Source organism: Carex rostrata, chromosome 13 (genome assembly GCF_964058835.1).
Source record: "Carex rostrata chromosome 13, lpCarRost1.2, whole genome shotgun sequence".
NCBI classification, from domain to species: Eukaryota; Viridiplantae; Streptophyta; class Magnoliopsida; order Poales; family Cyperaceae; genus Carex; species Carex rostrata.
In genome coordinates, this window is record NC_135930.1 from 12,312,400 (window position 1) to 12,339,204 (window position 26,805).

Consider the following 26,805-nt stretch of genomic DNA (forward strand, 5'->3'; position numbering starts at 1 on the left):
TCAATTATGAGGCGTTACATTTTAAAATATAATTATTGATCAATTAGATCGTAACTCAAATTATAAGGCATTACATTCTTCCTCTCTTCAAAAAGAATTTTGTCCTCAAAATTCAAATATAATAAAATCTTTCACATAAAACATATAATTTTAATTAATTATACCATAAACATAAATAACTATGACTAAATATTTTTATGTAACAATCATCATAGCTAGCACATAATTCAGTGCAATTAATATTTGCATCTGCCATATATATATATGAGGACGGTTCAAATGCCTCCATGTTTTTGTGCCTCCATCATGCCTCCATCTCTCTTCATCATTTTCAAAGTTCAAACAGTCGATCCGAACCGCTCAACCTAACCTCCATACTAAAATATGTTTGGAGACCAAATTTTATATTTTTAGGAATTTTTTTACTATTTTTTTAGATAGGTACAAAATCAGTAAATCTGAACCATCTAAAAACAGTATTTTTGTACCTATCTAAAAAAATAGTAAAAAAATTCCTAAAAATATAAAATTTGGTCTCCAAACATATTTTAGTATGGAGGTTAGGTTGAGCGGTTCGGATCGACTGTTTGAACTTTGAAAATAATGGAGAGAGATGGAGGCATGATGGAGGCATGATGGAGGCATTTGAACCCTCCTCTATATATATATATATATATATGCATATATTTAATTATTTATGAAGATACACGTACAGCCGACAAATTCCAGGTGAGAAGGCCCATTTAATTTGTGTCTTTGTTAAACGGCGGCTCCGTTGGCTTCTTCCAAAACCGAAAGCTACATGTATTACAAAAGATTCAAACTAAAATGTTCTTTAACTGGTTTTTGTTTGCGCCTTTAATTGGTTTTTGTCTATCCAATTTTGTGCGATCCATATACATTGAATAATTAGTAGTTTTCGACATATCCCGGCCGGCCTCCTGATTTCATTCTATGATCATGAATTAATTAATGAATTAATTGTACTAGCTAGATATGCCCACCTGAAGAATTAAATTGTTTCTTTTAATTTTGTTTTATTCAGTTAGAAATCTGAATATCCCCCAACTATCTTCATCGAAACGTAACTACATACGTACGTAAGATCCTCGTGATTTGGGTATGGCCTAACTACGCCCAAATCTCCCAACCCCTTTTCTAAGAATCTTTTCGTTTCTCATGGAATTATACGGGATAAGATTTGATGGAGATCGATGGAAATCCACTTTTGAAAGGGAATTGATCGATTATGAGAATGTGGTAATTAAAATGAATGTTCGGTGGTATCGTGAAATTATTTGTGAAAATTCTATTTTTCTTTCTAAACTACTGATACAGGAACGGAGCTGCCGAATAGGACCTAATTAAGACTGTGAATCCCTGTGGGCACAAAAATTTTGTTTCAATTTGAACAGTTATAATTAATTAAAGTATAAGTTTGTCTTAATTTTTAAAATTCAAATATTCTTAATTCGTACTTCAAGTATGACTGTCCAAATACATACATACATATAGAGATGGGCTATGGTGCATTGCAATGCATAGGCCATGGTGTGCATTGGACCATAAATCACCGATTCAAAGTCCAAATGACCGATCCAAACCGTTCATCTTGTTCTCCATATTAATATGTGCTTGGAGACCAAATTTTATATTTTTTGGAATTTTTTTACTATTTATTAAGCCACTTTGAAAATCGCTGATCCAACGGTGACTGTTTGGAACAGTAAAATCAGAAGCCACCGTTGAATCAGCGATTTTCAAAGTGGCTTAATAAATAGTAAAAAAATTCCAAAAAATATAAAATTTGGTCTCCAAGCACATATTAATATGGAGAACAAGATAAACGGTTTGGATCGGTCATTTGGACTTTGAATCGGTGATTTATGGTCCAATGCACACCATGGCCTATGCATTGCAATGCACCATAGCCCATCTCCATACATACATATATATATATATATATATATATATATATATATATATATATATATATATATATAGGAATATGCTAGCATGCTATGCATAGCATAGAGCCCCTCCATGCAACGCCTTGAATTTTGACTTTTCAAAATCCTAACGGTCGATCCGAACCGTTCATCTTGTTCTCCATATTAATATGTATTTGGGGACCAAATTTTACATTTTTTGGAATTTTTTACTATTTTTTTAGATTTATTGAAAATCACTGTTTTCAGCAAATCTGGACCATAAAAAAACAGCGATTTTCAATAAATCTAAAGAAATAGTAAAAAAATTCCAAAAAATGTAAAATTTGGTCCCCAAATACATATTAATATGGAGAACAAGATGAACGGTTCGGATCGACCGTTAGGATTTTGAAAAGTCAAAATTCAAGGCGTTGCATGGAGGGGCTCTATGCTATGCATAGCATGCTAGCATATTCCTATATATATATATATATATATATATATATATATATATATATATATATATATATATATATATATTTCTATATTATAGAGGTTATATATATATTTCTATATTATAGAGGTTATATATATATTTCTATATTATAGAGGTTGGCTAAGATCAAAGTGGTAGTTCCTGAGCTTTGGTGCTACAAATTCGTTTTTTAATTTTTAAAGTTTAAAACGTCGATCCGATCCGTTCAAGTTGTTCTCCATATTAAATTGTGTTTGGAGACCAAATTTTATATTTTTCTAAATTTTTTTACTATTTATTAAGCCACTTTGAAAACAGCTGATCCAACGGTGGCTTCTGATTTTACTGTTTTGTTAAGCCACCGTTGGATCAGTGATTTTCAAAGTGGCTTAATAAATAGTAAAAAAATTCAAAAAAAAAATGTAAAATTTGGTCTCCAAGCACAATTTAATATAGATATCAACTTGAACGGTTCAGATCGACGTTTTGAACTTTGAAAATTGAAAAACGAATTGGTAGCACCAAAACTCAGAAACTACCACTTTGATCTTAGCCAACCTCTATATATGGACGGATGGATCCAATGATCGAGCAATAAGACTTAATTTCTTAATTTCTTGCCCCCAGCTACGTGGAACGGATCGAGACCCATCAGTTCCTTATTAATTTACAGCCTATTAATTACGTACTGTAAAAAAATATTCAATAAAAACTTCAAAACTGTACGTAGGATGGATGGAAAAGAGGAAATTACGTACAGGTACTAAAATTTCTATGTATTGCTCAATATTGACAAATATGATTCTCATGATGGACCATCTAATGGTTGGAGGCAAAAGAGAAAAAAAGGTCAACAGATAAATTATAATTTCTTGTCAAATAAACACAACTTTATGAGTACGTAGTCAAATATATATGAATAAAGTATAAAATAACTAACAAGAAAAGGAAAGGAACTTTTTTCAACAAACTTAGTTCTAGGGGTGGTATGGCCATGCATGCATATATGGCATCATCATCATGGCATTGGCTCTCATGAACAAATTAATAATTAAGCTTCTCTTTCATCTACAGTATACACCACCTTTCTCCTATAAATACCATGGCTTGTCTCACTTGAGAACCTCACACTAAAACTTAAATTCCCAGCACAGTCCCCTTCCAACATATTTCTAATGGAGAAGCTTTTCCTATTAGCTATAATACTAGCCTTTTCCTTTGTTCCTCACATAATGTCCATACCATTTGATGAAAGAGATCTCGAGTCAGACGAGAAGGTGTGGGACCTATATGAGCGGTGGCAGCGCCACCATGCAGTGCCACGTAACCACCATGAGAAACAGAAACGGTTTGGTGTGTTCAAGGAAAATGCCAAGTTCATACATGAGTTTAACAAAAAGGCGAAGCATTATAAACTTGCACTGAACAAGTTTGGTGATCTGACAAAGGAGGAATTCAAGGGCAGTTACGCTAGTGCCCGGGTTCAAGAACATAAAATGTTTCAATCTCATGCGAACACTGGTAAATTCATGTATGGTGGTGTTAGTGTTCATGATCTTCCAATCTCCGTCGATTGGCGGTCGAAGGGGGCTGTCACTGGTGTGAAAGATCAAGGCAAATGCGGTAAGTAGTTTGATTTTGTTTAATACCAGAAACTTGTGGTCCCTGAGAATTTGAAAACTAAAACAAGAGTTGATGCTAAAAGTATTTTGCATGTAATTAATTACATAAACAATTTTTCAAATTTGAAAGAAAAAAATTATATTCAAAAGCTAACTAAGCTTCCTAGTTACTACATTCATTCACATCAGAAACCTGGTTCGCATAACCAACATTTTTTATCAGCTAGAAACGGAGAGAATTATGCTTTTTCTTGTGGATATTTCAGGTAGCTGTTGGGCCTTCTCGACTGTCGTGTCAGTAGAGGGAATAAACCAGATCAAGACAGGTAACCTTATTTCGTTGTCAGAGCAAGAGCTTGTTGACTGTGATACCAGTGACAATAGTGGATGCAATGGAGGTCTTATGGAGAATGCTTTTGAATTTATCAAGAAATCTGGGGGCATAACGACCGAGTCTGACTATCCCTACAAGGCCGCAAACGGGACATGCAATGCCGAAAAGGTAACTACGTACTGAGAGATAATTAAACATTTTTTATTAACCAGCAATCAAAATGTCCTGAGTTTTATTTTGATCTTGTGTGCGGGACCTATATATTATGCAGTTGAACTCGCCGGTTGTAGTGATAGATGGGCATGGGAATGTGGCAGTCAACAGTGAGGTAGATCTGATGAAAGCTGCTGCTAATCAGCCAGTTTCTGTAGCCATGGACGCCTCTAGCCAGGCATTTCAGTTTTACTCTGAGGTAACTAGAAATTAAATCAACAGAAGTAGAACCAATTACCAAAAGTAGAGGGTGTGATTTAATTTGCTGTATTTAATTTGTAGGGGGTGTTCACTGGTGATTGCAACACAGAGTTGAACCATGGAGTTGCAGTTGTGGGGTACGGCGTTGATGAAGAAAGTGGTATCAAGTATTGGATTGTGAAGAACTCGTGGGGTGCCGACTGGGGAGAGCAAGGCTACATCAGAATGCAGAGAGAGGTGCAAGCAAAGGAAGGACTTTGTGGGATTGCAATGGAAGCCTCATACCCTGTCAAAACCTCCTCTAACCCTTCAAAAAAGGGTAAAGTAATATATATGAAAATTAATTCATTCATTCATTAATTCATTAATTCATTTCTGACAACACAACTACAACTTACTGGTAAAATTTTGGATGGTGCACTTGTTCAATACTTGTAGCATGCATGTGTACTAAATGATATATATGCTTGGCAGGAAGCTAGACAGTGTAAAAATTGCTCATGCATGTCATTCATATTTTTTACCTTATAATATATTAACAAAGGATCGAACATCACATTAAAAAACATAATCTATCTGAATGTCGTTAATATGTTTCTGATGATGTAATTAATGCAGGAAGGACAAATCGCAGACAGTTGAACAGGGCTGGCCCACAGAATTTATGAAGAAAAAAAAAATATATTATTTGTTTTGCTGCATGCAGTACTGTTTTAATTAGCCGAAGTTGCAGGATATATATTATGAATAATTGAAAACAAAAATAAAACTCTGTTTCCACTTATGTAATAGAACTTGTAGCAGTAATTTGTTTTAATCAAAAGAAGAATAATTTTCTTCATTTCATGTGTTCTCTGAGGCATTTTTTTCTTCTACACAAGTCACCGCTAATTAAGCTACGTAAGATTTGAAATCTACCCGAATAACTTGTATATATATATTGACAGTGCAATTTTGTCCTTAGGGTAGTTAGGTTTTTTATGGTCAATATATGACTTTGCTGTAAGATGAATTTATATACGCAATATAAGCAATAGTGCATATTGATAATTTTAGAAAGACGGACAACCTTCGTCCCTCCAACTATACCTCACATCTGTATCGATCCTATCTCGTTGCTCTCTTGATCGACTTTTCTATTCTTTATTTATTACTCGTTCCCTTCCAATTTTCAAACAAATTAATCGATCTGTAAAAAATAAAAATAAAACAAGCACAATTAATTTAAATCATGCCAACTTCTCAAAGCAACAAATTAGCGAGGCGCCAGTAATTTAATTAATTCTTGTAACTATCAAGATCATTGAACGTAGGTACGTAACACCTAGCTAGCTAGTTAAGTGTCCAACTTTGAATCGATGATTTATGGTCCAATGCACAAGGGGCCTATGCATTGCAATGCACAATAGCCCATCTATCTCTCTATATATATGCACTAGTGGAAAAACTAGAATCAGGATCGGCCTATCTAGATCAGTTATATGAAACAACTGATCCTAATAACTATCTAGATCGGTTTTTACAAACAACTGATCCTGATACTATTAGGATCGGTTCTAACAAACAACCGATCCTGATAGTTATACTATCAAGATCGGTTGTTTGTAAACAACTGATCCTGATACTATCAGGATCGGTTTTTTCGAAACAACCGATCCTGATAACTCCCTAGGGTTCTTATTTTCATTCCGCGCCTCTCATTTTCAACTTAGCGAAAATCAAACCCGCCTCTCAACTCCTCCGTCTCTCTCTCTGTCTCAGTCTCTCCCTCTTCTAGGGTTCTTATTTTCATTTCGGGCATCTCATTTTCAACTTAGCAAAAATCAAACCCGCCTCTCAACTCCTCCGACGTCTCTCTCTCTCTGTCTCCGGCGCCTCTCAACTTAGTGATCTCTGTCTCGATCATGTCAAAAAAGGGTAATTTTACCAGGTTTGTATTTTGTAATCCTCCTTTTTTTCCAATAGCTTATTTATTTCCTTCTTGCGCTTCTTATTTATTCCCCTCCTTCTCTTCGCCTACTTTCCTCGTTTTTCTACCAATACGACTTCTCCTCCCAACCAAATTGGTACGTAGCGGGCTAGCAACAAGTTGAGCTGGTAAAATTATTCACTGCTGGTTCTATTATTGATAGATTTATTTTCACCCTTTTTAGTTACTTTTTTATTACAAATTAGTCATGGTAATTTCTCAAGTATGGACTAATATTTACGTAGCCAAAATAGGGTACTGGGACAATCGGGAATCAACAAACTTGGATATAGTTCATTGATTTTGAGCTCCAATAAATTAATGGTAAATAAAAAAAAATTATGCTGGCCAGCAAATATATATGGAAGCTGGCCAAATAAAAAAAAAAAATTTTTTAGATCCAATATAACATCAGGATCGGTTGTTTGTAAACAACTGATCCTGATAGTACTATCAGGATCAGTTGCTTACAAACAATCGATCCTGATAGTACTATCAGGATCGGTTATTTAACCGATCCAGATTAGTGTAGTATCAGTATCGCCTTTATCAGGATCGGTTGTATTCCGATACTAATATGCGTATATAACCAATCCTGATTCCATATTTTCCACTAGTGATGCTAGGAGTCCAAATCCGGATCCTCAGAATTACCTGAATGTTTCATGAGTTTGAATTACCATCCGATCAGAATTAGAGCCAACCTCACTCAAGTGCATGTGCAATGTACATTAATTGCAGGGGCGGAACTAAAAAAAATTAGTTAAGGGAGACTGAAACTTCAAATGTATAATTATTATTTGTTAGTGGCATTTGAATCTAACACCTCCCTAGTATAAAATAGAGCTTTAAAATTCAATCTACCAATTAATTAGAGTTCTATGACCTAAAATTCAATCTAACAATCAATCAGGTTCGAAGACCTAAATTCATTTTAAAATTCTAAACACTAATTTAAAATTTCATAAGACCAGAAAATTAAAAAAATTAGGATTCTAACTTACTGGAGAGAGCAATGACCAGTGGTGTCAGTGGACTGGAGGAGGCGAGCAGTTGCAGTCAGCGGCGGAGAAGCGGAGAGCCTCTCTCTATCGTTGTTTTTTAAGGTCAGATCAGAATTGACAGCATCTTTGTGTCACTGAGATGCTGATAGCGATTTTTTTGTGTTCCTTTTATGATTTGTTTTGTTGAGGAGCCATAAGCCCATAACCCACTAATTTGAGAATTCGTATCCTTTGCATTAACTTAAAAGAGAATCTCACTAGTGGAAAAACAAGAATCAGGATCGGCTTATCTGGATCGGGTGTACGAACCAACCGATACTAATACCTATCTGGATCAGTTCTATCACTAAAACCGATACTAAAAGCTAATGAAAGAACAGTACATGCACTATCAGGATCGGTTCTAAGCTAAGAACCGATCCTAATTATCAAGTATCAGGATCGGTTCTAAGCTTAGAACCGATCCTGATAGTGCATATTTAGCTTTATCCCGAAGTCTGATTCTTCACAGAATCATTTTTCTTTCTTCTTCCTCCATTGCTTGGCGCAGCAGCTATCTCACTCTTCGTTCTCAGGTTCATTAACTGATTAATCATCTCTTTTCTCAAGTTTGATGTTAGATCTAGCACAATTTAGGCTCTAATTCGGCTCATTTTATAAACCCTAATCTATCTTTTAGGTTTTAATACATTTTTATATTTTAAGCTTTTCTTTATATGTGAAGATGAGCAAATTCATGATATATATGAATTTTTGATATAACTATATTTGCACATGCATGCTATATTTGAGCTTTTGATATATACCCATATATACCCTAGCATGCATCATACATATGTTATATAGTATTTGGCTAATATGCTATGGGTTGCATAGAGGCCTCCCGTGCTACGGCTCAATATTTGAGTTTTCAAAATACTAACGGTCGATCCGAACCATTCATCTTGTTCTCCATATTAATATGTGTCTGGAGACCAAATTTTACATTTTTTGGAAATTGTTTACTATTTTTTTATGGTCCAGATTTGTCTGAAAAACAACGATTTTCAATAAATCTAAAACAATAGTAAAAAATTTCCAAAAAATGTAAAATTTGGTCTCCAAACACATATTAATATGGAGAACAAGATGAACAGTTCGGATTGACCGTTAGGATTTTGAAAACTCAAATATTGAGCCGTAGCACGGGAGGCCTCTATGCAACCCATATATAGCACCGTAGCCAAGTCCATGTTATATATATATACATCTCTTATTTAGGTTCCGATGGTTTAATTTTGTAGTTTGGCTATTATTGAGAGATTTGGTGCAGCGATCTCCATCTCACTCGGTACGGCATCTAAAAAAGTTGTAAGTAAAACATAAAACTCATGTTTAACTAGTTTTGTGCATAAATGTGTATTTCGATAGCTAGACTAAATAGATTTGTAGTAAGTATGTAGCTAGAGTATTGTCTTAAGAGCCAAAACCACATGATTAATGCCTTTAAGTCATGATACCCGTTCAAAATTAATCCATTAGGGATTAATTTTGAATAGTCTCCGTTTTGGGACTGCTCTTTGAATACTTTGTCTCAATTAGGATGTGATCACTTGTTAGTCGTGTTTTAGTATTTAAGAAAATTTCGGCAGCATTTCTCCTTATTAGTTCCCCGAATACTCGGGGAACTAAGGGGAAATGCTGCCGAAATTTTCTTAAATACTAAAACACGACTAACAAGTGGTCACTATTGAGACGAAGTATTCAAAGAGTGGGATAGGATGGTAACCAGGCCCCATGTAAGCCTTACTGTAAATAGAATTTAGTACCCCAAGCTTGTTCTAAATTAATTGTGTTCTACTATAATTGCAGATGGACCGCAGTTGGATGTACGAAACATCACGTCCATCAGATGAATATACGACAGGTGTCGAGGAATTTATCAGAGTTGCTATGGAAGATATGGCGAATAAGGGGAGTACAATGATGTCGTGTCCTTGTCGTGATTGTAACAATGGCCAAAAATTTTCCAACCCGAACCAAGTGAGGAGCCATTTAATCCGTTGTGGATTCAAGCAAGGATATAAGTGTTGGATATGGCATGGTGAGAGTTTTCCAACCGACATAGGTACTGGTACTGAGCATCAGGAATACCATACCGTTGGAGATGAGGGGAATGACTTACGGGGATTGGAAACCGACGTAGGTACTCGTACTGAGCAACAAGAGTACCATATCGAAGAAAATGATGATATAGTGGTAGATAAATGTGATAATTTTGATCAAATGTTACGTGATATAGAAGAGGATTTTGATAATGATAAGCAGTATTGTTTGTTTGAGAATTTGTACGAAGATTCCAATAAGGAATTGTATCCTGGTTGTTCTAAATTTTCAAAATTGAAAGGTGTATTAAAATTGTATAACCTTAAAGCATCTAACGGTTGGAGTGATAAAAGTTTTACTGAGTTATTACAAACTTTAAAAGAAATGCTTCCAGAAGGAAACGAGATACCACCCAATGTTTACGAAGCGAAGAAAATATTGTGCCCAGTGGATTTAGAAGTTCAAAGAATACACGCGTGCCCAAATGATTGTATATTATATCGAAATGAGTATTAAGACCTTTGTCCAAAATGTGGTGCATCACGTTACAAACCAAAGCAGATTGCCAGTGATAAAAGTGATGATTGTAAACCGAATAAAGGACCTCCTGCAAAAGCATTGTGGTACCTCCCCGTAAAACCGAGATTCAAACGTTTGTTCTCAAATGCTAAAGATGCGAAATTAGTGCGTTGGCATGCCGAAAACGGAAAGAAAGACGGGAAATTACGGCACCCCGCTGATTCTCCTCAGTGGAGGAATATTGACAGAGAGTTTTCTGAATTCGGACGTGACCCTAGAAATCTAAAGATTGGGCTGAGTGCAGATGGAATAAATCCGCACAGTAGCATGAGCAGCAAGCATAGCAGTTGGCCGGTTCTATTGTGCATTTATAATCTTCCGCCTTGGTTATGTATAAGCGCAAATACATCATGCTGACCTTGCTCATATCAGTACCCAAACAGTCCGGGAACGACATAGATGTGTATCTAGCGCCATTGATTGAGGATTTAAAGGAATTATGGCAACCCGGAGTGAAAATATTTGATGCATACAGCAAGGAGAAATTCACTTTACGGGCCATGCTTTTCTGCACCATTAATGATTTTCCGGCTTATGAAAATTTGTCGGGTTATAGTGTCAAAGGAGAGAAAGCGTGCCCTGTTTGCCTGGATGATACAGTCGATGTGTGGCTACCCAACTCCTCTAAAAATGTGTACATGGGTCATCGTAGATTTCTTCCTGCCAACCACGCACACCGAAAGAGAAAAAAAGAATTCAATGGAAAGACCGAGAATACCAAAGCAAATTATCCATTGACCGGTAAGCAAGTTTATTCGCGAGTGAAAGATTTGAAAGTTCAATTGGGTAAATTTAAAAAGAAGGTGGTGAGAAAGAAAGGGGCTCTGAAAATATGTTGGAAGAAGAGGTCAATATTCTGGGATTTACCATACTGGGAGCACTTAGAGGTTCGACACTGTCTCGATGTGATGCATGTGGTTAAAAATGTGTGTGATAGCATAGTTGGAACATTATTGAATATTCCGGGCAAAACTAAGGACGGTATCAATGCTCGGAAAGACATGCAATTCTTGAACATAAGGCCAGATCTACAACCAGCAGAGAAGGAAAGACAAAAAGGAAAAACTTGTACATATCTAAAACCCGCAATGCATACGCTATCGAAAGCAGAGAAAAAAAGCTTACTGGAATGCCTTCATGGTGTCAAAGTTTCATCCGGATATTCTTCGAATTTTAAAAACCTAGTTTCACTGGATGATTTAAAATTGACAGGAATGAAGTCTCACGACTGTCATGTTTTAATGACACAGCTTCTTCCTGTTGCAATTCGGGGCATATTGCCAAAGTGTGTTAGGCAGACCATTACGAAGCTTTGCTTTTTCTTTAACGCCATCTGTTGCAAAGTAAATGATCCTGATACGCTAGATGCTCTGCAGAAGGAGGTTGTTGTCACTCTTTGTCACCTTGAAATGTATTTTCCGCCGTCTTTTTTTGACATCATGGTTCATTTAATCGTTCACCTAATTAGAGAAATTAAGATGTGTGGACCTGTTTTCTTGCGGTACATGTATCCGTTCGAGAGATACATGGGATTGTTAAAGGGATATGTCAGGAACCGATATCGTCCTGAGAGCAGCATCGTAAGAGCTTACACTGCCGAAGAGGTTATTGAGTTTTGTACTAATTATATGGATGATGTCAAAGCCATCGGCATCCCTGTAACACGGCATGAGGGTAGACTTCACGAGGTAGGCACAATCGGTGCGAAATTATTCGTGCCTGATAGTACAACAATGTCACTAGCACATTTTCATGTTTTGCAACACCTCACTGACGTTCATCCTTTTTGGGACGAGCATATGACTCTCTTGCGGCAACAGAATCCTAAGAAATCTGACAAGTGGTTAATCGGCGAACACAATAAAAAGTTTGAAAGATGGTTTACACGTAGAGTCATGCAAGCTCCGGAGGGAGAAAACATTAAATAAATTGTCAAATTGTTGGTTCTTGGTCCAGTCCATGTCGTGAGGACCTTCCAAGGATATGACATCAACGGGTACACATTTTACCCAAGAAATCAAGATTCAAAGAGTACCGTGCAAAACAGTGGAGTGACGTTAGTAGCTGTTTCGAGTGATTTGTCAGATCCTAAAGGTGCCGGACCATCGCATGCATCGATGTCATATTACGGGTTTATTGAAGAAATTTGGGAGCTCGATTACATAAGATTTAATATCCCGTTATTTATGTGTAAATGGGTCGATAACCGTAGGGGGGTTAAAGTCGACGAAGATGGTTTTATTCTGGTGGATTTCAGTAAAGCTGGATATAAGGATGATCCATTTATACTTGCAAGACAAGCCACGCAAGTGTTCTACGTAACTGATCCCGCCGATCGTTCAAGACATGTTGTCCTCTCTGGTAAAAGACGTATAATCGGGATTGATAATGTGGAAGACGAAGAAGCGTACGATCATTTTGATGAGATACCACCGTTTTCTACTGGCATGACATCTCTACCGGGCGATGAGGATAATGAAACATGTCACATGCGCATCGATCATAATGAAGGAGAATGGGTTGAAGAAGTTTCCATTGGCAAGTCAGAAAATAAAAAAATGTGATTTAATTAATTTTCTTCAATATTGCTAACTTAAAAAATTTAATATTTTTTTTTTCAGGATGCAATGAAACACCAGACGATGGGAAGCATGCAAGTTATTCGGAAAACACCTATTGTAATTTATTAGTAGCTTATTTCTAATTTATTAACTTATTTCTAATTTTCTAATGTTAATTTTTTAGTAGCTTATTTTATACCATGTTATAAGTAATTTTGAAGGTATTAAGGTTTTTAAAATAACTTATGTACTAAAGTAATTTTCAAATTTATTATTATACTAAAGTAATTTTTAAAAAATAAAAAAACACAAATATCAAATAAGCTACTAATAAAAAATAAAAATATAATAAACCGACAGAAAATAAAATACACTATCAGGAATGGTTCCTAGCTTAAGAACCATTCCTGATAGGTCCTGAGCGTTTTCACATATAAAAAAATAATTAAATCAACTACCAGGAACGAATCTGAATCTAGGAACCGTTCCTGATAGTTATTTTAATTATTTTAAATAATTTATATACTATCAGGAATGGTTCCTAGCTTAAGAACCGTTCCTGATAGTTAATTTAATTATTTTTTTATAATTAAAATAACTATCAGGAACGGTTCTTAAGCTAGGAACCGTTCCTGATAGTGTTATGTTATATCCCTAAAACCGAAATTCAAATCTCTCCTCCTAAAACCCTTCTCCTTCCTTAGCCGTGACCTCTTTCTCCGTGACCCCTCCTCCGCCGTGTCCCCTCCTTCCTTTGCTCTCCTCCTCCTTCTCTTCCGTGACCTCTTTCACTCCTCCTCCGTTGGCTCCGTCGGCTCGTTGGCTCCGCCGCCCTCTCCCTCTCAACTCGGGTAAGATCTCTAAATTCTTGTTAAATTCGGGTACCAATTGTTTTAAGAATAATTTGAGAGAAATTCTTGTTAAACTCGAATGTTAGACATTTGAGAGAAATTCGGGTACCAATTGTTTTAAATTCTTGTTAAACTCGGATGTTAGACATTTGAGAGAAATTTGTTAGAAATTTGTTAGAAATAATTTGTTAAATTCGGGTACCAATTGTTTTAAGAATACACTTGTTAGCAATTTGTTAAACTTTTGATAGATTAGGGTACCAATTTGAGAAATAATTCGGGTACCAATTTAATTGTTGTTGGTACATTAGAATTTGGGTTAATAATGTTAGTTTGTAATAATCTAGAAGTCAATAATACGATAAATTAATCATAAAGCTTTGTTCATGAATTGAATGTTTATTTATATATCATTTTGTTGCCGTGAGTATTATTGCATTTATGGATCATTTCGAGTTCATGACTGAAATTGTGAAACTCCATAATATAGATGATATATACTCTTAAAAGGTCACTGACCAAGGTAATTAGCAGGAACACTAATTACCGCTATAAGGTTAGTATGTGGATTAAAAGATGGTTAAGTTTTACAAACCACTTGACACGAGATGTCATTTTAATCACATAGATACATGTTCTAGGAACATGGTATTTGACAGACCCCGAATGAAACATTAAATAGAATTGTGTTCGTGTCATTAATGTTTTTATTCAGTGTCAAAGTTCTACAGTATGAGGTATTTATCGTTTCCACTAAGAAATATATATGAGTAAGTGTTATCTAACGCTGTCCGTAAAAAGCAGCCATAACGGTAGCATTTCCATATGTATAACTTAGCTGAGGAAGTGATAGTCTGCCAAGAATACTACTTGTCCCTCGTATCTCTATACGAGCTATAGCATCACTGGGCCCCTTGGTAGAGTTAGATTATCTGCATGTGGTATAATTACAAGAGTAATTATATTTGATAATCTACTCAAGATCAAGAAAAGAAACAGTTAACAAGGATGACACATATCTACCTTGAAACTGATCTGATAGCTATGAGACAGAAGAACTGACACAAATAAATTGTTTACTGTATCGTGATATTGTACAGTACAGCATCATCTGTGTAATTAGATGATCATGATGTGTTGCCAGATGCCGCTCATGATTACAGAAGTTAAAACAGTTTTAACTCTGTTTACCAACATAACACAGATCCTATTGGGTCACACCATATAGGAGCTACTCGGAGAATCTTACTGATTAATTATAAATTGATTATAATTAATATTAAGATGGTTATAATTAATTATACGTGATATAATTAAATTATAAATGTCATATAAAATTGACAAGCAGAAACAACGGTTAATTTATAAACGTACACGTTACGTTGTATAAAAGTTACCGAACAACAACCGAAACCGAACCGTGAGAAATATAATTGTTTAGAACAATTATATATATATTTGATTTAGATTTTAAATATTAATTATGGTTTTAAATTTTGAGCTAACAATAATTAGCAAATTAAAACCTTAATTAAAAATTAAATCCAAAATCAAAATGTATATATACAAATCAATATGCATGTCGGCCATGTATGAAAAATCAAAATATAAAATATATATATATATGTATATATATATATATTAGATGTACATGTCGGCCAAACAAATGACAAAATCAATTTTGATTTTTCATCTCATAACCGCCATATAATGGCATTTTGGTAATTTTGCCAACCGACTCTAATAGGTGTCATGCAAGGTGTTGAGGGCATTTTGGTAATTTCATGCATATTGATGCCTATAAATAGAAGGGTAGGGGTAGAGAGAAAATCACTAATTCACATATATCGTATCTGATCTGTCTGATCGATTCGAGTTTCTATTTTCTCTCTTTCTCGGTTTTGGTGAATAGTGTTTCTGCAGAATTCCCCAGTTTACGGTATTTCTGGCAGAAGAAATAAATCGCTCTCCGGTTAGTCCTGGTGGATAACCAATAGAGGTATCACACGTGTGATACTGCGAGTCAATTCCATCCCTGGTGAGGCTCTACTTGCTCGGTCTGCATTCCAACTGAGATTTGGAATCAAGGTATAAATTGTTATATTAATCTATTTAATTTGTAAATAGATTTAATGCTTTAGAAAATCAATTATGGAGTAGATCTGTAAATGAATTAAATGAGGTTTTGATGCCGAAGGAATACTGAAGGTGGACCGCCTTGGAAGGTTTCCTGACATACCTCGTTTAATTTTTAGCTTAACTTAACCGTAAAATTTTTGTTTTACACACTTCCGCTGTTAAGCTAAACTAATGGGTTTGAACCGTTCCACAAAAACCCAACAAATAATTGGTTTAGTTACCAAACCAAAATAATTGGTTTGGATTTATTTGTTGATTTAATTTGAATTGGTTTGAAGTTGGTTTGGATTTATTTGGACTTGGAACGATAAAGTTGCAAGTTAAGTAATTTGCTTTGTGAGGATTAGGGACTTGTTTGTAATTTTTGGGGATTTATGGTGAAACTGTTTGATACTTGTTATATTGTTAACCTATTTGCAAATTCAGATATGGAAAGCAATAGTGAGACAGCCTCGGCTAAGAAACGAGGAAGAGGGCCTAATGCAATTAAGGAGAAGTTTAACGAGAAAGGAAAAAAGCTGGAACTTGACAAGTTTAACAGGCCGGTTGTTATTAAGGATACAACGTCTTTTCCAACTGAATTCGGTATTTTGGTGAGAAGGAGTATTCCTATAAGTTTTCAATTCTGGAAAGATGTTCCAGAAGAGAACAAGCTGAAAGTATGGGAAACACTGAAGGTAAATAACATAGTACTAAGTTCACAAGCTTTCATTTGATATTAACTAACTCTAAATTTTGATTTCTATTTGTTTGGCAGCTGAAGTGGGGTATAAAAGATGATGTAAAAGTGAGGGACTATTATTATCAGAAAATGGCTACTTGTCACCGGAAGTGGCGAAACGACATGACTAAAGTGTGGCGCGCGGGTGAGACTCCCGATTTTGCCAAGCAAAATATGGAAGAAAAAGACTGGGAGGTATTTGTCAAGTACCGAGAGACGGAGGAGTTTCAGGTATGTTTATTTCTGCGGATCACCTACCTTATCTCTAAGTAAGAATTTAAATTTTCTTATAATTAAGGCCTACAATAACTTTCTTGACATTGTAGAATGCCAGCAAGATTGGAAAGGAGAATCAGGCCAAAAACGAGTATCGGCATTTCTTAGGATCTAGAGGTTACATGGGTGAGGGTTTTCGGAGTAGGCTTACAGATGCTATGCAGGCGATTGCAGACGAGAAAGCATCTAGTGATCCATCTTCGCAAGGCTCAACAAGTGCATTGAAACCAGAAGAGGTCCTTGATATGTCGATTGAGCATAGGCACGTCACCTGGAGACTAGGAAGACAAAAGCTCTATAAGGAGACCAAGGAACGCTTTTATCCAGAAACATATGTACCGGTCATCAAGAAAATTGTGAGAATTTTAGATATTGTCATTCATTGAAACCTCAACTTTAATTTATTAGTTTATAACATGTTGTCATTCCAGGAAGAACAAGAGGCGGCTCTGAAACAAGGCTTGTTGGCCGTCGAACGATACGACGATGTTCTCGGAAAATCTCTGCCAAATCCGAAACATCCTGGGAGGGTGAGAGGAGTGGGATGTTTGGTTCCTATTAGAAAAACATACGAGAAGAGCTCAATAAGGAGGAGACGCGCTCCCTCGAGTTCCGAAGAAAAAATTAGGGAAGAAATGAGGGAAGAAATGAGGGAAGAAATGGAGGAGAAAGTAAGAGAAATAGAGGAGAGATTATAAGCAAAAATGAGGGAAGAAATGAGGTCTGAACTTGCACTTTTGCTTCAGCAGTCAATGGGCCAACAAGTTCAGACGTTTACCCCAACAGTCATTCAGAGCAGCAGCCAGTCAGTCAAACCAATTGCAAATCTTTTCGGGTATACTGAGGTAATGCAAATTCAAATTCAATAATATTCAGATTTCACAATTTATTTTCCATTACATGTTCTAGTGTTCATACGTTTTAGTTTATTCGAGTAAATACATATATCTGAACAAGAGGCAGAAATAAGCTGCAAACTCCAGGCAGTTGTCAATGGGAACACTATTCAAGTAGCCATGGGGACAATTCATGTTCCAGTTGCACCCGGTGGAACAATTCACAGCAGGCCGATGCCGCTCGACCATGCAAGAGTAATGGTTGATGGTATTTTCGATGCGGACTTCATAGATCACCCATTACCTGTACCAAATGGCGAGTAGGAAACCCTAAAGGATGCCCTCGGCAGTTTCACTGCATGGCCGATGTCCATGATAGTGATAGGTTCAGATGAGGTATATTATTATTACAAGTTCTTATACTTCCGAATTAGTATTTATGTGATACAGTTATAGTTGATTTTGGATTTTACTTCAATTTATTATGAAATTTTGCAGGAAACAGGAAAAGAAATGATTATTCCTGGAGGTCCGAAAGCAACGAGTCACTGCAAGGCATTTGATGGTATCAATTTTGACAAGCTGGGACAGACATTCAAGCATATTCGTGATCGGTTTTTGGAGCTAGATGGCAGTCCAATCGAAATCGATTCCCCAGCTGATCTTTTATGTTCAGATGACTCCGTACGCGTCTATGCAGATGATTATGCGGCCTTGCTTACACCACGGGAGTGGCTCACTGTACCAGTTGTTCAGATCTAGATGTTGTGAGTTAATATTTGTAATAATTGCAGAATTTTAGTACTTGTAATTCAAATTTCACAAAATTGAGATCACCTTTGTGTCTTTATTTTGTAGGTATTGGCACAAATACCTCAAGGAGGAATATCCCGATGAGCAGGTTGGTTTCATGGACCCCAATCAAACGAATGCCACCCTGTTGAATGATGACCGAGGACGTGTTCTTCAATACATAGGGAAAGCACTCCGAGAAAATCGGGACAAGAAATTAATCTTCATACCATACCATCAGATGTTAGTGTTATATATATATATATTCTAATTTTATTATATTTCTTTCAATTCATATAAATTGAATAATATGACATGCTACAAACCTAACATGCAGAAATCATTGGATATTGGTCGTGCTTATGCCAAGAGAACGTGCATTGTACGTGTACGATTCCGATAAGAAGTCTAAAAGAATGCTGATGATCAGTGCTGCTATCGAGGAGTAAGTGTCTTTCCTAAATTTTACGTTTCCTTAGAATACTAATGATTTTATTATTATATTATCATTTCAAAAATGTCTCGTAAGTACTGATTGTTCAATGTTTTCATATTTCAACAGCGTCTTCATGAGGGAAATGGGTGCTTCTTTAACGGTTCGTAACGATTGCAAGGTAATAGTTTCTATTGCGATATGATTATAATGACCTAGATGCACACATTTGTGAATATACATATAAGCCATTTGTATGCTCGTAATACAAACATTTTATTTTTTTTGAAACTTGTTATATAGTGCCCACAACAACCGGCCGGCTGGGAATGTGCATATTATACCATGTTGCTCATGCAAGACATAATAAAGCACTGTCTCGATGTTTTTCCGCAATTGAAGGTATATATGCATTTATAAATTTTTCAAAAATAAGCATTGTTGCTTCAAATATAATAAAATACACATTTTAATTGTATATATATGCTCTTCACAAATTCTAAAAATGCAGGATATTCCCGCTAAATATACGGTACAACGCTTGGCCGACTTTCGCCAAATGTGGGCCCAATTTTTGCTGAAAGAAATTAAGTCGAGAAGAAGTACAACAATTTAGGGTGTTTTATCCGAATTTCCATGCATATATGAACATGAATTTTTTGTAATAAGTTAGGATGTGTATGATATATAATTAATTTAGGATGTGTTTTATTGATAATTAATTTAGGATTTGTGATAATTTGAAATTTTGGCCAGCTAAATAAATATGGAAGCTGGCCATTTAATAAAAATTATTTTTTAAAAATTCAATAAAGTATCAGGAACGGTTCTTACGTAAGAACCGATCCAGATAGAATTTTTTACAAAAAAAAATTCAGAAAATAATTATCAGGATCGGTTCATACGTAAGAACCGATCCTGATAGTAACTATCAGGATCGGTTCTTACGTATGAACCGATCCTGATAATTATTTTCTGAATTTTAAAAAAAATCTAATTTAAAATATTCATCTGGATCGGTTCTACAGTACAACCGATCCTGATTCTATTTTTTCTGAATTTTAAAAAAATCTAATTTAAAATATACATCTGGATCGGTTCTACAGTACAACCGATCCAGATAGTAACTATTAGGATCGGTTGTAACAACCGATACAGATTTGTTTGGTATCTGTAACGCCCTGATCAGGATCGGTTGTGAACCGATACTGATATCCGTACATAACCGATCCTGATTCTATTTACTCCACTAGTGTCTTGTGAGTTAATGTATTTCAATTATTTAATATGTTTTAAAATTTGTGCGGACTAGATCCGCACTATTATTAAAAGATCTCTATGTTATAGACAAGAGCTAGATTTACACAGTTTAAAATAAGACAGTTGAGATTTATGAACTCAAAACATTTCCTTTTCCTTTTGAGTTAATGCAGAGGATACACATTGCTATTCGCTGAGGCACGGGTGGCAGGAGCATTTTTTTTTAATAATTCTTTTCTTATTTATTTGGGCTAAAATTTGGACTACGCGCGCAGCAAAATCATAGAGGTAATTGGGACTAAACTGTTGCACAACTTTTATCAACAAAAACTGTTGCAAAACTATGGACTCACAGAATAGAGTATTTTTTTTTTTCTTTCTAGAGGCAAGAGTCCAAAATCAAATTCTTGAAAACTAATTAAATTTTTTTTAAAATAGAGCAACTATCCTATGCTTGCTAGAAAGTTTGGTTGATGTCTTCTATTTTAAAATATTAATAACTTGTAAAATTAAATTTTTATGTTAAAATAAAATTTATTAAATATTATATATATATATCATTTTTCTTATGTATAGTAAAAAATTATAATATTTAAATTTATTTTAATCGTTATGAAGAGTTTTAAAAGAATACACTAATGTAGATAACTTTTTTTATGTTGTTTTTAACTTATTGTTTCACATAACAAAACTAAAAAAAAAATTATGTGTATGTAGAAAAAATAATATAGATTATACCTAACCATTTTATTTGAGCATATAAATTTTAAAAAAAATGTTAATAGAAAATTAATGGATTATGATATAATACTTGCTCAAAAATAGAAATATTTGAACTCTTGATTTACATTATGTGTATTGTTTATCCGCGGCTGTAGACTTTAGTGAGTAGTATATATATAAGAATAATTATATTCATCTCCACACTCCTATCCTCCCTCTTGTTCCCGCAGCTACAATTTATGAAGATTGTACTATGATACCCACTAAAATATATGACAAAAAATATTCACCACGATAAACTTATACGAGGTGATTATTCAAGTATTTTTTACATATGTATAAATACTCTAGTGTATAGGTATAAATACTTGTAATACTTGATATTAATAATTTCATATGTCAGTCAGTATCATATGTAAAAAATACTTGCAAGTATAGGTATAAATACTTGCACGACGAGATATAAATATTTGTGTGACGACGATCCTGAAAGTACGTCATCATGGATCTCATTTGAAAAAGAAAATTCCATAGAAGACATTCGTGATTTTAGATTGATAAAATTCTTCATAGATCATCAGAAATGTGGACGAGAATAAACAAAGAAAAAAATTCACCTCTAAAAACATGTATAGTCCCCATATAGTTTGAGATGTGGTTGGAGAGAGTTATTTATGTAAAAATGATTTATCTTATAGATATAAATACTTTCGTTCTTAGAGATAAATAATTCCGTACATAAGTATTAATATTTTAGGAAAAAAAAATCAGTGCTAAAGTTTTTATAGCCCTCTCATGGTAGTTATAGAAATTAATACGGAGAAAAATACAGGAATGAAAGTGCGGAGATAATTAGGAGAATCTTATATCTAAGGTTACACATTAACGGATCAATTTTTAATTGGACAGTGATAACAATCCCCGCAGGTTTATTCCCGCATTTATCCCCGCAGATACTGCCAAAAAAAACATGGGGGGACCACTCAATCATTAATGAGCATTTAAAAAACTGCGGGTATTTAACTTGAAGCATTAAAGTATTTACCTTGAATTTGTCAGGTATTAAACCCTATGAAATGATCTCTATTTATGAAAGAATAAATCAATCCATTAATTATCCCCGCACAAAATTTCTCTTTTTTTTGAATCGTCCCCGCACAACTGGGGACCATTAAACATGGGGGACCGCTCAATCATTAATGAGCGTTTAAAAAACTGTTAGTATTTAACTTGAATCATCAAAGTATTTAACTTGAATTTATCAGGTATTAAACCCTATGCAATGATCTCTATTTATGAAAGAATAAATCAATCCATTAATTGTTCCCGCACAAAATTTCTTTTTTTTTTGAATCGTCCCCGCACAACTGGAGACCATTAAATAAACAATCATCTCACCCAATAATAAATACTCTAAGACATAATGATAAATACTTTATGTTACATGGGTAAATACTTTACATTATATGGATAAATACTTTATGTTACATGGATAAATACTTCTCAGGCATACTTGCAACTTTCAGTAAAACATCAATAATAAATACTCTCATGCATAATGATAAATACTTTATGTTACATGGATAAATACTCTATGTTACAAGGGTAAATACTTCTCAGAAATAATGATAAATAATTTTTTGAACATCAATTAACAGATAAGCATTTATTAACAGTGTTTGTTATTAGATAACAGTATAATTAATGCGCAAATTGTTTTTAAAGCAATAATTAACGTGGGAATTGTTATTAGAGAAATGCATAATTAATGCGGGGATGTGAGTGGGGGGGTTTTCTTATAATTAGTGGGGGGATAAAAGGAAACTTTTAGAGAAATTAGTGGGAGGATATATGACAGTTAAGGAAGAGAGAGAGAGTGCGGGAAAAATGGGGGGATGGGAGTGGGGGATTTGTTATAATTATTCTTTTTAATTCAGGCCTATACGGACGAATTTTACAACACTACTAATTTGTACCCCTCTGCACCACTTTGCACCGGTTGTAGCTTTTGGTTTGAGACCGTTTAACAAAGGCACAAAAAGACCTTCCCACGTCCCACCTGATGGAGGCGAGTCGTACCGTTATGCCGTGTATATATGGCCTAACAGCACCAAATTAAAACCATGCTAAAAGCTCCGGGTTCTCGGTCTGATGTTTCTCTTCTCTACACCTTTATGTTAGATGCCTAGCTAGCTAGCTCTTCCAAATTAAGACTTGTCTAGCAAGCATTTGCCAAAGGGAATAAATTAAACCTCCTGCCCACATAAATTAATTAAATTCCTGCTAATTAATATGGTCCATATATTCATCCATTGATCGCTGAAATTAAGTACCGAAACCGTCAAGAGATCAAATAAAAAAAAAATTATAAACATTAAAATGATCGAATATTGAGAAAAGATAAAGTAGTGGAGAAGGAAACAATTTTCAACAAAATTAGTTTAGAGATGACATGGGCATGCATAGATAGCATGGCCCTGGCCTGTATGACCATAAAAAGTACCACAGTTTTCTTTTAGCGCTAAAGTATGTCGTTAATTCTAATTAGTACTTACATTCAACCTCATTAGAACGTAACGTACTCTATATATATATCTTTGATTGTCTATCATTAATGATTTAGATGGGTCACTTGCAATATACGTACATGCAATTAATTAGTTCACTACATGCAGCGTATAAGCAACATATATATGTGATAAAATGTGTGGATCCATATATCTACATATTTATTTTTTTAAACTAGAAATTTTAAAATTACGAACTACATATATACAATATTAATAGGAAATTTCCATTTAGAACAAAGAACATGCATGCATGCATGCAGTAATCATTTTTAGATTCAATAAATGATAGACCAATACTTAAATTTTATAATGTCTAATCAGATAAAAACTTAAAAAAATTAAGTAACCAAGTCATGCATGCAGATCTAGATCACATTTTAAGAAACTGCTAATCGCACCTCAAGTGAGTATCTCCTTCGGTATCAAAGGCAATAGGATACTCACCGTCAGGCCAATATCAATTTGCATTGGTTCCTATTTGGAATACAGGGGGTTATGCTTTGATATTCGTGCCACATTAGAACGAACGACTCATATCTCGATCATTCTACACGCGCGGTCAGGTATTTCACTGGATCTGAATTTATCACGCGCGCCTCTCCCTCTATAAAACCCAACTCAGTGTCACTTCAAGATCCTCACACTCAAAACTCAAATACAATCATCTTCCAAAACATTCATTCCCAATGGAAAAGATTCTCTTTCTAGCCATTATATTAGCTTTATCCTTGGTCCCTCTTATAACATCCATACCATTTAATGACAAAGACCTTGAGTCAGAAGAGAGTTTGTGGGACTTATATGAGCGATGGCAACACCACCATGCGGTGCCACGTGACCACCACGAGAAGCACAAACGGTTCGGTGTTTTCAAAGAAAATGCAAAGTTCATTCATGAGTTCAACAAGAAGGGAAAGCCGTATAAGCTCGCGCTAAACAAATTCGGTGATTTGACAAAGGAGGAATTTAAAGGCAGCTATGCTGGTTCCAGGGTTCAAGAACATAGAATGTTTCATCCTCGTGCTAGGATGGATTATTTCCTATATGAAAATGTTAATGTTCACGATCTACCGGTGTCTATCGATTGGAGGCAGAAAGGAGCTGTTACTGGTGTGAAAGATCAAGGAAAATGCGGTTAGTGAAGGAAATTTATTTATGCATTTATCAAAAACTTATAATTGCGCAATTTTTGAAACAGAAATGAGACTAAACAAAATTGTGCTCAAGTATAATGTGTGTGTGTGCGCACACGCGCGTGCTGTAGGCCTTGTCCATACAATTTCATGCACTTTAGCATATGCGGCTAACAGGAGTTATTTGGTACTGTAAATAAAACTTTTCAGGTTCATCATATAGAAAATTTTCTGAATTCAACTAAATATCATTCATCATTTAAAGTCTGAAATCAAGCTCAAGCTATCCGAGGACTATTTTTATCATAAAATGCAAGAATCTGGTATTAATATGCTTTGACTGATGGAAATTTCAGGTAGCTGTTGGGCCTTTTCGACTGTTGTGTCAGTGGAGGGAATAAATCAGATCAAGACAGGGAACCTTGTTTCCTTGTCGGAACAAGAACTCATTGACTGTGATACCAGTGACGACAATGGGTGCAATGGAGGTCTGATGGAGAACGCTTTCGGATTTATCAAGACTGCTGGGGGCATCACAACGGAATCTGCCTATCCGTACATGGCCCAAAATGGAACATGCAATTCCTCGAAGGTAATTAAACCACCAAGCAATGTTTGAATTTTCAAAACATTGCCACTGAGAGTAATATGTATGATACATTAACTTGGGGATATATATTATGCATCACTTAAATTTCACTAATTGGCCCAATGAATTTTTTAACCATTGGTCCAGTGCTTAGTATTTCATAGTGAGCGTACCTTGATAATAATGCCTCTGTTAATATTAGAATTTTGAAGTTGATCTAAAATGTAGCATTAATTTGTGGTCATCTGGAAGCAATAGTGATAGATGAACTCTCCAGCATGATAAACTCAATTTAAACATGTCTGAATATTACTTGATGCTCTTGAATTGTCCGACTGAATTTTTTTTGTGTCCTTTTTCCATCTTGTGTTGGTGGGACCCATTATGCAGATGAACTCACCAGCAGTAGTGATAGATGGATATGAAAATGTACCAGAGAATGATGAGGCGGCTCTGCTCAAAGCTGTTGCCAATCAGCCTGTTTCTGTATCTATTGAAGCTTCTAGCAAGCAATTCCAGTTCTACTCTGAGGTTACAAGCAAATCACTTTTAGTAATTAAACAACAGGGTCAATCAACGATCGATAGATCATCATTGGACCACTGAACTGATTGGTGGAGTATGAACAACTATATAATATCAATTGATTGATTTCTATGGCCCAAAAAATTAAGAGGCTCCTATCATCCCAAAAATTGTTAATAAATAAACACAGGCCTAAATAAGCCCAAATAATGATGAAATTATCCAATTGAGATCCTATTTGATATTGATGTTGATGGAGTTTGATATAGATGACGTTCTGAATGTAGAACGATTGATATAATTTATGTTTAATTAATGACAATTATACTTGACAACTACTGTCAAGGTTTCAAAAAAAAAGAGATCCTATTTGTTACCTCTGCAACTTGCCAACTTCTCACATACTAACAATGGAAGCGAGAAAGGAGTAGGAAAAAAAAACATTAATTCTGACAATTTTAAAAATTAATTAGTGTTTTATTTGCTGCATAGGGGGTGTTCACTGGCAATTGCACCACAGATCTAAACCATGGAGTTGCTGTGGTGGGTTATGGTGTAGAAGCAGATGGTACCAAGTATTGGATTGTGAAAAACTCGTGGGGTCCCAGTTGGGGAGAGCAGGGCTACATCAGGATGCAGCGCGGTATTGACGCAAAGGAAGGACTTTGCGGGATTGCAATGGATTCCTCATATCCATTCAAAACCTCCCCTAACCCGTCACCAAAGGGTAATCCTTCTGACATACTTGCATGCTCATAGATTTCATGGTAAAAAATGATGTGGATTAAAGGAATGGATTAATTTATTTGTTTCAGGCAAAAAGTTGAATATTAATGAATATGGTACTCAGTAAATATAAATTGGATTAAGTAGTATAATTAATCAGGTGAATACATTTCATGGTTCAAATCTATCAGCTTGAGTGTTAAATTTCCGAAATAATACCAATTCTAAGTTCACATGACAAGAACTAGTGAACTGTT

At 35.1% G+C, this 26,805-nt stretch overlaps 2 protein-coding genes across 2 annotated transcripts; both read left to right on the forward strand.

Annotated features, from left to right (window-relative positions):
- The first annotated feature begins 3,538 nt into the window (after positions 1–3,538).
- LOC144564107 (thiol protease SEN102-like) lies at positions 3,539–5,623 on the forward strand. The gene is made up of 5 exons (XM_078313630.1): positions 3,539–4,029; positions 4,295–4,530; positions 4,634–4,774; positions 4,858–5,095; positions 5,395–5,623. Exons 1-5 carry the CDS (start codon positions 3,582–3,584, stop codon positions 5,442–5,444), a joined length of 1,113 nt encoding a protein of 370 aa, XP_078169756.1. The 5' UTR covers positions 3,539–3,581; the 3' UTR covers positions 5,445–5,623.
- An 18,553-nt stretch (positions 5,624–24,176) lies between these two features.
- On the forward strand, positions 24,177–26,581 carry LOC144563935 (vignain-like). Its single transcript, XM_078313391.1, has 4 exons — positions 24,177–24,709; positions 25,065–25,300; positions 25,688–25,828; positions 26,315–26,581. Exons 1-4 carry the CDS (start codon positions 24,262–24,264, stop codon positions 26,579–26,581), a joined length of 1,092 nt encoding a protein of 363 aa, XP_078169517.1. The 5' UTR covers positions 24,177–24,261.
- The last annotated feature ends 224 nt before the right edge of the window (positions 26,582–26,805 follow it).

Coding starts and splice junctions, on each gene's coding strand:
- LOC144564107 (XM_078313630.1), top strand. CDS start 3,582: ATGGAGAAGCTTTTCCTATTAGCTATAATACTAGCCTTTTCCTTTGTT. Junction 4,030..4,294: donor GAAAGATCAAGGCAAATGCG/GTAAGTAGTTTG, acceptor TGGATATTTCAG/GTAGCTGTTGGGCCTTCTCG. Junction 4,775..4,857: donor CATTTCAGTTTTACTCTGAG/GTAACTAGAAAT, acceptor TTTAATTTGTAG/GGGGTGTTCACTGGTGATTG.
- LOC144563935 (XM_078313391.1), top strand. CDS start 24,262: ATGGAAAAGATTCTCTTTCTAGCCATTATATTAGCTTTATCCTTGGTC. Junction 25,301..25,687: donor GAACATGCAATTCCTCGAAG/GTAATTAAACCA, acceptor CCCATTATGCAG/ATGAACTCACCAGCAGTAGT. Junction 25,829..26,314: donor AATTCCAGTTCTACTCTGAG/GTTACAAGCAAA, acceptor TTTGCTGCATAG/GGGGTGTTCACTGGCAATTG.